The sequence below is a fragment of the Heterodontus francisci genome, chromosome 14 (assembly GCF_036365525.1).
Source record: "Heterodontus francisci isolate sHetFra1 chromosome 14, sHetFra1.hap1, whole genome shotgun sequence".
Lineage (NCBI taxonomy): Eukaryota > Metazoa > Chordata > Chondrichthyes > Heterodontiformes > Heterodontidae > Heterodontus > Heterodontus francisci.
The window spans coordinates 106,853,450-106,864,896 of NC_090384.1; the positions used below are offsets into that span (position 1 = coordinate 106,853,450).

At 49.0% G+C, this 11,447-nt stretch overlaps 1 protein-coding gene across 1 annotated transcript in view; it reads right to left on the minus strand.

Moving 5' to 3' along the window:
* The window catches only part of ctr9 (CTR9 homolog, Paf1/RNA polymerase II complex component), an 81,177-nt gene that overhangs the window by 52,484 nt on the left and 17,246 nt on the right, over positions 1-11,447 (minus strand). Inside the window, exons 7-12 of the mRNA XM_068046701.1 lie at positions 10,714-10,821; positions 9,051-9,158; positions 7,516-7,752; positions 6,137-6,226; positions 4,354-4,482; positions 1,743-1,926 (exon numbers count right to left, since the gene is read on the minus strand). Of these exons, the coding sequence (XP_067902802.1) occupies positions 1,743-1,926; positions 4,354-4,482; positions 6,137-6,226; positions 7,516-7,752; positions 9,051-9,158; positions 10,714-10,821 (856 nt within the window). The remainder of the gene's footprint in view (positions 1-1,742; positions 1,927-4,353; positions 4,483-6,136; positions 6,227-7,515; positions 7,753-9,050; positions 9,159-10,713; positions 10,822-11,447) is intronic.

The following is an 11,447-nucleotide window of genomic DNA, read 5'->3' on the forward strand; positions in this document are numbered from 1 at the left end:
CACTCTTGCGAACATTACAAAGCAAGGAAAAATCAAGAAGGATTGTTTCAACACTAAGTGCAATCAGCCACCATGCTAGCAGCATATATTAACGCATCCTAACCTTACCCAATACTGTACAGCCCTTTCAAGAAACTAGTTCCCTGCAAAACATAACACAGAACTTAGATCTCGTAATGCTTACACAATATTCTTGCAAATGTAGCTTACATAATTATTTCAGGAACACAAGTCTTAATCCCAAGAAGCTCAATGCAAATTCTGAGAAGTCACATTGCCAAGCAGGCTGCAATTTATGTACTTCTGTAAGCATGAGTATTTTAATCAGTCCTTAGACATACTTTCTACATAAACAGCACCTCTATTAAGTTTATACTTTGCTGTGGGTGTTGCTGGCAAGGCTGGCATTTATTGCCCATCCCTTATTACCTTTAGATGTTGGGTGGTGGGTCTTCTTATTGAACTGCTGGTAGCAGGTTTGATACAACTTAGTATTTCTCTGAAGAAGGGTCACTGACCTGAAACGTTAACTCTGCTTCTCTCTCCACAGATGATGCCAGACCTGCTGAGTATTTCCAGCATTTGTTTTTATTTCAGATTTCCAGCATCCGCAGTATTTTGCTTTTATTTTAGTATTTCTCTAGGCTACTTCAGAGGGCAGTTAGAGCTAGTCAGATCAGAGTGGACGTGGACTCTCATATAGGTCCAGACCGGGTAAGGATGACAGGTTTCCCTCCCCGACGGACATTCATTAATCATCTGCATTTTTACAACAATCCAAAAGTTTCATGGTCACTTTTACTGAGACTGTTTTTTTTATTGCCAGATTTTTAAAAAACTAAATACAAATTCTCAAAGTGCGATGGTGGGATCTGAACTCATGTTCTCTGGATTATTATTTCAATGGATTTAAAGCCCATGGCTATCCAAAGAAGTGCAAGGGAGGTCTCCACAGTTTTTTTTTCATTCCTGGGATGTGGACATCACTGGCTAGGCCAGCATTTATTGCCCATCCCTAATTGCCCTTGAAAAGGCAGTAGTGAGCTGCCTTCTTGAACCGCTGCAGTCCATGTGGTGTAGGTACACCCACAGTGCTGTTGGGAAGGGAGTTCCAAGATTTTGACTGAGTGACAGTGAAGAAACGGCGATATAGTTCCAAGTCAGGATGGTGTGTGGCTTGGAGGGGAGCTTGCAGATGGTGGTGTTCCCATGCATCAGCTGCCCTTGTCCTTTTAGGTGGTAGAGGTTGTCCTGGATAGTGTCGAGCTTCGAGTATTATTGGAGCTGCACCCATCCAGGCAAGTGGAGAGTCTTCCATCACACTCTTGACTGGTGCCTTGTAGATGGTGGACAGGCTTTGGCGAGTCAGGAGGTGGGCCAATATTTATCCTTCCACCAACAACACTAAAAATAGATTATCTGGTTATTTACCACACTGGTGTTTGTGGGAGCTTGCTGTGTGCAAATTAGCTGCTGCATTTCCTACCACAGTTCAAAAGTACTTAATTGGCTGTAAAGCACTTTGGGATGTCCTGAGGTCATTTCTTTTTCTCAAATCACTTGCCATCTTCTCATGGTCACAATCCGCATGGCAGTTAAGTAGACAATTGGCCTATACAAGCAACAGTACCAACAAACACGATTCAAAACCTACCAACCAGGTTCACTTCCATTCTTGACCAAATACGTAAAGTGTCAATTATCCCTCACCCTAGAAAAAAAAGGACTGAGGCTTGACTTACAGTCCACGTAATTTGGATGTTCTCTTAAAACATTCTTGTATAGTATTTCTGCCTCATGGTATTCACACAGGGCCTCGTACAGCCTGGCCAGGTTATAGGAGGTGGTGACTGAGATTGCGTTGTAGTAATGCTCATCGTGCTCCGCTTCCGCCTTGGCACGCTCGAGTGACGCCAGGAAGTATTTCTGTCATGACAGAGCAATTCACTTTATTCACAACATAGAAAGCTTTCAGAGAAGTGGGACAAAGGGGCCAATACTACAGTATGGAGTGGGTCAGAGCTATTTTAAAAGGAGGAGGAGGGGGGGCGCAAGGGCGAGGTGGAAAAGAGGGTGAGGGGGGAAGAGGGCGAGGTGGAAAGAGGGTGAGGGGGGGAAGAGGGTGAGGGGGGGAAGAGGGTGAGGGGGGGAAGAGGGTGAGGGGGGGAAGAGGGTGAGGGGGGGAAGAGGGTGAGGGGGGGAAGAGGGTGAGGGGGGGAAGAGGGTGAGGGGGGGAAGAGGGTGAGGGGGGGAAGAGGGTGAGGGGGGGAAGAGGGTGAGGGGGGGAAGAGGGTGAGGGGGGGAAGAGGGTGAGGGGGGGAAGAGGGTGAGGGGGGGAAGAGGGTGAGGGGGGGAAGAGGGTGAGGGGGGGAAGAGGGTGAGGGGGGGAAGAGGGTGAGGGGGGGAAGAGGGTGAGGGGGGGAAGAGGGTGAGGGGGGGAAGAGGGTGAGGGGGGGAAGAGGGTGAGGGGGGGAAGAGGGTGAGGGGGGGAAGAGGGTGAGGGGGGGAAGAGGGTGAGGGGGGGAAGAGGGTGAGGGGGGGAAGAGGGTGAGGGGGGGAAGAGGGTGAGGGGGGGAAGAGGGTGAGGGGGGGAAGAGGGTGAGGGGGGGAAGAGGGTGAGGGGGGGAAGAGGGTGAGGGGGGGAAGAGGGTGAGGGGGGGAAGAGGGTGAGGGGGGGAAAGAGGGTGAGGGGGGGAAAGAGGGTGAGGGGGGGAAAGAGGGTGAGGGGGGGAAGAGGGTGAGGGGGGGAAGAGGGTGAGGGGGGGAAGAGGGTGAGGGGGGGGAAGAGGGTGAGGGGGGGGGAGGGTGAGGGGGGGGAAGAGGGTGAGGGGGGGGAAGAGGGTGAGGGGGGGGAAGAGGATGAGGGGGGGGTGAGGGAGGGGAAGAGGGTGAGGGGGGGGAAGAGGGTGAGGGGGGGGAAGAGGGTGAGGGGGGGGAAGAGGGTGAGGGGGGGAAGAGGGTGAGGGGGGGAAGAGGGTGAGGGGGGGAAGAGGGTGGGGGGAAGAGGGTGAGGGGGAAGAGGGTGAGGGGGGAAGAGGGTGAGGGGGGGAGGGTGAGGGGGGAGGGTGAGGGGGGGAAGAGGGTGAGGGGAGGAAGAGGGTGAGGGGAGGAAGAGGGTGAGGGGGGAAGAGGGTGAGGGGGGAAGAGGGTGAGGGGGGAAGAGGGTGAGGGGGGAAGAGGGTGAGGGGGGAAGAGGGTGAGGGGGAAGAGGGTGAGGGGGGAAGAGGGTGAGGGGGGAAGAGGGTGAGGGGGAAGAGGGTGAGGGGGGAAGAGGGTGAGGGGGGAAGAGGGTGAGGGGGGAAGAGGGTGAGGGGGAAGAGGGTGAGGGGGAAGAGGGTGAAAGGGGAGGGTGAGGGGGGAAGAGGGTGAGGGGGGGTGAGGGGGGAAGAGGGTGAGGGGGGAAGAGGGTGGGGGGGGAAGAGGGTGGGGGGGGAAGAGGGTGGGGGGGAAGAGGGTGAGGGGGAAGAGGGTGAGGGGGAAGAGGGTGAGGGGGAAGAGGGTGAGGGGGAAGAGGGTGAGGGGGAAGAGGGTGAGGGGGGCAGAGGGAGGGGGTGGAAGAGGGATGGAAGAGGGTGGAAGAAGGTGGGTGAGAGGGGAAGTGGGTGAGGGGGGCAGAGGGCGCGGGGGTGGGAGAGAGCGAGGGGGTGGGAGTGAGCGAGGGGGTGGGAGAGAGCGAGGGGGTGGGAGAGAGCGAGGGGGTGGGAGAGAGCGAGGGGGTGGGAGAGAGCGAGGGGGTGGGAGAGAGCGAGGGGGTGGGAGAGAGCGAGGGGGTGGGAGAGAGCGAGGGGGTGGGAGAGAGCGAGGGGGTGGGAGAGAGCGAGGGGGTGGGAGAGAGCGAGGGGGTGGGAGAGAGCGAGGGGGTGGGAGAGAGCGAGGGGGTGGGAGAGAGCGAGGGGGTGGGAGAGAGCGAGGGGGTGGAAGAGGGTGAGGGGGTGGAAGAGGGTAAGGGGGGAAGAGAGCGAAGGGGGAAAGTGTAAGGGGAAAGACGGTGAAGGGGGAGAGGGTGAAGGGGGAAGGGCGAGTGGGAGGGAAGGGCGAAAGGCGAGCGGCGGGGGGGAGGAGGGCGAGCGGGGGGAGGGGAGGAGGGCAAGCGGAGTGGGGGAGGAGGACGAGCGGGGCAGGGGAGGAGGACGAGCGGGGCGGGGGAGGAGGAGGGCGAGCGGGGGGTGGGGGGGAGGAGGGCAAGCTGGGTTCAAGAGGGGGAAGGACAAGAGGGGGAAAAGGGGGAAGGGAAGGGGAAAGGGCACGGAAAGGGGTAGGGAAGGTGGAATTCTATATGACGCTATGGTTAGTTGTCGAAGTGCTATGGGGCAAAATGGAAAACTACCGTTTAAAATGTCTGAAGAGGATTACCTTGGCTTCTCCCAAATTTCCCAGTCGGAAGTGAAGTGCCCCGACATTGTTGAGGATTTCAGGAGGTACATCAGCCTGCACCTTCTCCTGAAGGATGCGTGTGGCTGTCCCATAGGCTGAAAGGGCACCCTACAAACGGAATTCAACAAGATCCCATCACTAAATATGGTCGTGCCAGCAAAAGGTGTGTGTGTAGATACACTGTAGGAATACAAGGGAAACCAAGGACAAGAAAAGGCCATTTGGTCCACTGAAGTCTATCCTGCGTCACTGATAATGTGCCTGGCAGCTCATTGCTTAAACTTCTGTCTACTATCTTACCTAAATGTTGATTTCGATTAAATGCCCTGGAGTTGAGTATATAGAGCATATTTTTCAAGTTTGCAGATGACACAAAGCTTGGAAACGTGAGGGGGATAATAGAGGACTTTAAGGGGATAAAGACAGACCAGTGAAATGGGCAGGCGCAGAGCAGATGAAAATTTAACACGGAGACATCAAGCTTGAACATCTCCACCCTACCGCACGCTTCCTGACAGAGGCACTCTCATTCTATCAAAGCTTTATGGCAGCTTGCGCTAATTGCTCTCCCTTGTTGCCATCATTGACAGGAGCCCAACTTTCTATATTAAGCAGTCACAAATAACTGTTTCTTCTGCGTTCAAGGGGATGTGGGCGTCACTGGCAAGGCCAGCATTTATTGCCCATCGCTAATTGCCTTGAGAATGTAGTGGTGAGTTGCCTTCTTGAACGGCTGCAGTCCATGTGGTGTAGGTACACCCACAGTGCTTTTAGAGAGGGAGTTCCAGTCGGTAAAGGTTGCGAGGTTGGAAGGTGCTGGCGAAGAAGCCTTGGCGAGTTTACCTCATGCAGCAATTTGTTTCCATGTCAAGGTTCACTATACTAGTGTCAGTTTGAGATACAGAAGGTTGTTGGGATTTGAGCACATAATCTAGGCTAACACTTTCTGTGCAGTACTGAGGAAGCACTGCATGGCTCATGTAGCCATTCTTGCGAATGTTAAACTGAGGCTCCGGCTACCCATTCAGGTGAATGTTGATGACCCCACAGCACTATTCGAAGGGTGGTGGGGGGGGGGGGGGGATGGGGGGAATGTTTTGGGGAAAAAAATCTTTCTGCAATAAACAAATGAGCTGGTCATGTATTCTCTTTTTGGGATCTTGCAGTGTGCAAACTGGCTGCTGCATTTCCCTACATTACAACAGTAACTACACTTCAAAAGTACTTCACCGGCTGTAATGCACTTTGGGACACCATGAGGATCTGACACGGTGATATATAAACACAAGTTCTTTCCTTTTCTAGTAACTAATTGCTGAAACAGATGCACCTGAATATTGATCACAGATCTATCTAAGTAACTTCAGATCATAACCATTGCTCCCATTTTTTCAGACAGCTCTATTGGTAATGATCCTGCTGTTGTTATTTACACCTCCAATAGACCTGTCTTTTGTTTCTTTATTTGTTCCATTCCCATCTCCTTTTGCCTTGCCCTATCATTCATTTTGTCATTTAATCACTCCTTCTTTCTGCCCAAAGAGCTTCCCTTTTGTTCCTTCCTCCCCTCCTGTCTTTCCCCGCCTCTGCACTTGCTTCAAACCGGTTACATCTCTAACTTCTTCCACTTCTGATGAAAGGCCATCAATCTGAAACGTCAACTCTATTTCTCTCTCCAAACACGCTGCCTGACGTGCTGAACATTTTCCAGGCTTTTCTGTTAGCTCAGATTTCCAGCATGCGCAGTATTTTGCTTCTGTACCTGAATATCCGATTGTTCAAGGATCTGAGCCAGTTCAATCCAGGCCTCCACGTCATCTGGGTACTGTTCAGTCACTTTCTTTAGATGTCCCTTAAAAATAAGAGGATGCATTTTAAGAGTTTTGCAGCTATTATGTGATGCACCAACTAAGTTCACAGGGCAGACAAGTGGCAAATCAGTCATAGAGAGATACAGCACTGAAACAGGTCCTTTGGCCCACCGAGTCTGTGCCGACCATCAACCACCCATTTATACTAATCTTACATTAATCCCATATTCCTTACCACATCCCCACCTTCCCTCAATTCTCCTCTCACCTACCTACACTAGGGGCAATTTACAATGGCTAATTTACCTATCTATCTGCAAGTCTTTGGCTGTGGGAAGAAACCGGAGCACCCAGCGGAAACCCACGCGGTCACAGGGAGAACTTGCAAACTCCGCACAAGCAGTACCCAGAACCGAACCCAGGTCGCTGGAGCTGTGAGGCTGCGGTGCTAACCACTGCGCCGCCCAAACAAAATTTAATAGAGAAGAGTGAGGTGATGCATTTTGACAGAAGGGTTAGGGAGAGGCAATATAGACTTAATGGCATATTTTTAAAGTGTGCAGAGTCAGAGGGACTGGGGGCGGGTGTTGGGGTGAGGGTGCATGTACATTGATCTTTGAAAGTGGCAGGACATATTGAAGGAGTAGTTAGCAAAGCATGTGGGATCTTGGGCTTCATAAATAGAAGTATTGAATGCAAAAGCAGGGAAGTTATGCTGAACCTTTATAAAGCTCTGGTTAGGCCACAACTAGAATATTGCGTCCAATTCTGGTCACTGCATGCTCGGAAGGATGTGAGGGTCCTTGAGAGGGTGCAGAGGAGATTTACCAGAACGGTTCCAGGGATGAGGGATTTTAGCTACAAGGTTAGGCTGAAGAAGCTGGAGCTATTCTCCTTGGAGCAAAGGAGATTGAGGAGAGATTTGATAGAGCTCTATAGGATTATGACAGGTTTAAATAAGGTAGGCAAGGAAGAACTGTTCCCATTAGCTGATGGTACAAGGACTAGGGGGTTGAACCTTGAAGGTTTTGGGTAAGAGATGCAGGGAGAATGTAAGGAAGAACCTTTTTACACAGTAAGTGGCAATGACCTGGAACTTGCTGCCCACAAGGGTGGTGGAAGAAGGAACAATCAAGGATTTCAAAAGGAAATTGGATGGGTGCTTGAAGGAAATAAATTTGCAGGGCTATGGGGATAGAGTAGGGGAATGGGACAGATTGGATTGCTCTAGGGAGAGCTGGCATAGACTTGATGGGTCGAATGGCCTCCTTTTGTGCCGTAAATGACTGTAACTCCAAGTTGATAAAATCAACAATCCGAAGTTGTATACCTTTGCAACTTCCCTCTTCTCCTGCTCATCTGAGGTGGCATAGAGTGAACCTAGAATCTTCATAGTTTCATAATTGTTGGGATAGGCCTTGAGAACTTTCTCGAAGCATTGTGCTGCGTTCTCCTTGTCCCCTCGATAAATGTACATCTGCCCAAGGCCAAAGAAAGGCAGGACGAAGGTGGTGGAAGCAAACTGCGTGGCTTGATAGTAGTACTGAAAAGCCTGGTCGTAATCACCCTGCGGACACAAGATGAACAAGTATGATTGTGCTACCAGCAATGGCGAGATCCCAAGCTTACGCTCATGTTCCAGGTACTCAACAACCCACAATGAAAGAGCCATTGAATTAAAGGCCTGCTCGGGTCTGCAAATGAGACCCAACCTGAGCCCGACAGAACCCCATCCCACCCCAAGCCCGACCCAGTCCAAGTCCTTCCATTTTTTCCTGTGCCCGACCCGACCATCAGTTAACTTACCTTCCGTTTTTCACTTTGTTCCTTACCTGCACAAGCTTAAAATAACTGCAGCAAAACCACCTTTAAAGTTCAAACAGTAAATTAACATTAAAGTCACTTACCTGAGGCGGTGATAGATCCGGCCCGACCCGAGCCGAGCCCGAATGCCGGACCCGGATGTGTGACCCGACCCAACCTGAACCCGACACATGTTGCCAGGTCCCGTCAGGTTCGGGTGGGGTAGCAGGCCTTTACTTTGAATGTGCACTTACGTACAGAAATTGAGCCACGTTTTTTAAGTTATAAAGTGTGACACATGGACAAGTGATCCGTGGCCTAGTTCACAAAAACTGGAGAATAGACCTGACCTATGATTTTCAGAATCCTAGATGTTGTGGGAAGGGGCCAGTCAGCCCAATGGACCTAGTTCTTTAACCAGAGTGAAATAATCCCTGTCCTCTTTGACGACTTCTGCAAGAAGTTTTAGAAACAGCAAAAGGCTCATTCGGCCCAATGAATCTCTTTTCCCCTTTGCTATTGATCCCCATCCAACCTTCTTTCATCCTGACTAAAGGTTATCGATTTGTCGATTAAACCAGTTTATAATGTGAATTCCACTGGCCTTCTACTCCACAATTCTGTGCCTTTATGTGCAAAAATGTTCACCAGCTTTTTCAGTTTTAAACTTATGTCCCCTGCACTTTGAACCTGATAATCATAGTGAACAATCCATCTGATGGTCTTTATAAACTGGAAGATTGTAACAGGGCTGTCTTGAAATCTCCTATTTACCAAAAACAAGCCAGATTTCTTTCAAGCATTCCTGATAACTCAGACAACTCCCGGCCCTGGAATTAAGACTTCAGAGATTTGCTGTGTAAGGGTATTAAGGGATACGGAACCAAGGTGGGTAAATGGAGTTATGATACAGATCTAATTGAATGGCGGGACAGGCTCCAGAGGCCACATGGCCTCCTCCTGTTCCTATCTTTCTGTTTGTTAATACCTCAGTCCACGCAAGTTAATATCCCTATTGCTATGGAACACAATGGCTGGATTGAAAAGCTCCCATTAACTCACCTGGACATGGAAGGACCTGGCCAGCTGATAGCAGCTCTCCGCTTGCATTGCCTCCACCTCAGTGTTATGGAAGGCGTGAAGAGCCAGGTGCTGTACTTTGCTGTAATCCTAAAAAGGGACATAAAAAGTGGAATCAAGAATCTGAACTCCATGGTACTGTAATTTTTTAGTTTTTTTAGTTTTAGAGATACAGCACTGAAACAGGCCCTTCGGCCCACCGAGTCTGTGTCGACCATCAACCACCCATTTATACTAATCCTATATTCCTACTACATCCCGAACTGTCCCTATATTTCCCTACCACCTACCTATACTAGGGGCAATTTATAATGGCCAATTTACCTACCAACCTGCAAGTCTTTTGGCTGTGGGAGGAAACCGGAGCACCCGGAGGAAACCCACGCAGACACAGGGAGAACTTGCAAACTCCACACAGGCAGTACTCAGAATTGAACCCGGGTCGCTGGAGCTGTGAGGCTGCGGTGCTAACCACTGCGCCACTGTGCCGCCCCGTAATGTTTAAACAAACCATTTACATGAGACGAATAAAAACATCAGTCCTTATTTCTTCCCACTCACTGGTTTGAATTTTGGAGGGTGCCTGGAAGTTTAGAAAGGGTAGTTTTTAAACCCTCAATCAGAACATCAAGGTCTGTTAGTACCAGCAACTTGAGACATCTGTAAATTAGAAGGAATGTAGATATATACTTCAGTGTAGCTCTTGATGTTCCATGGAACGCACCTATGTAACTTTGAGACAATAAACTTGGAACATTCCTAACCTGAGAGAGAAACAGGATCAAACAGAATTGAGAACCATTTACAAAAAGGTTGAAACTGTTGCCCATGGAAAACTGTAGGTATCATTTTTATTTAACAAAACGCTTCTTTCAATGCACGCCTCAAAAATATCTTACAGCATAAACCATATATCGCTCTCATTCTTAGACTTCTCTAACCTCCCTGTGCTGCTCAACAAATGGTACATCAAGGTGCAAGACACAACAAACTGAAATAGCTCGGAAGAAAAACCCATCAAGAAAGGAAGTCACATATAGGCTCAGACTAGATAAGGACAACAGGTTTCCTTCCCTAAAAGGACATAACTGAACCAGTTAAGCTTTTACAACAATCTTACAGCCTCATTGTCACTTTTACTGAACTCAAATTCTCAGAAACTGCCATAGTGGGATTTGAACTCATGTTCAATGGATTTTTAAAAAATTCTTTCTTGGGATGTGGACGTCACTGGCAAGACCAGCATCTGTTGCCCATCCATAATTGCCCTTGACAACTAAGTGACTTGCTAGACCATTTCAGAGGGCAATTAAGAGTCAATCACATTGCTGTGGGTCTGGAGTCAAATTGTAGGCAAGACCAGGTAAGGACAGCAGATTTCCTTCCCTAAAGGACATTAGTGAACCAGATGGGTTTTTATAGCAATCAATGATAGTTTCATGGCACCATTATGAGACTAGCTTTCAATTCCAGATTTTTATTAATTAATTGCATTTAGTTTCCACCAGCTGCCATGGTGGGATTTGAACCAGTGTCCCCAGGGCATTAGCCTGGGCCCCAGGATTATTAGTCCCCAGGTCCTTACATTAGTAGTCTGGTAACATCACCACTACACTACATACACATATATTGCATGAGTTTGTACCTTTTTGAAGAAGAAGTGGTTGGCCAGGTGATTTAACACCATGGGGTTGCTGGGGTCGATTGTGTAAGCTCTCGAGAGTAGCTGCACGCCATTTTTGATGGAATCAGCCTAGGGAAACAACAAAGGGTTTGTAAGTTCACTTTATTCACCATTCAGTACATAATGATCGCAAGTACATTTAGCTGGGCCACATCACTGGCATAAATCAAGATTCACCAGCAGTGGTTCTACCTGCCTCTCATTTCCACCAGCAGAATACCACGTTTTCAGGGTATCCTGCAAATTCAATTGAAGGACACAAGAGAATATGAATTTTCAGGAATTGGAAGAGACCATGAAACCAAATCTGTGCCCCCTTAGAACCAACTCACCTGCCTGTTTAATCACCATCTCTCTCAATCCATTCTCCCTAAAAACATGTCTCGTTGTACTTTGAACCCTTTGTTTTCCATTAATTAGTCCCACAGCAAAACTACGAGGGGTTTTGATACAGTAAATAAGGAGAAATTGTTCCCACTGTCAGGAGGGTTGGTAACCTGTGGGCACAGATTTAAAGTAAAAAGAAAAAACTTGCATTTATATAGCGCCTTTAACAACCTCAGGATGTCTAAAGAACTTTACAGACAATGAAGTACTTTTGAAATATAGTCACTGTAGCAATGTAGAAAATGCAGCAGTCAAATTGTACACAGTAAGATCCCACAAACAGCAATGAGATAATGACCATATAATCT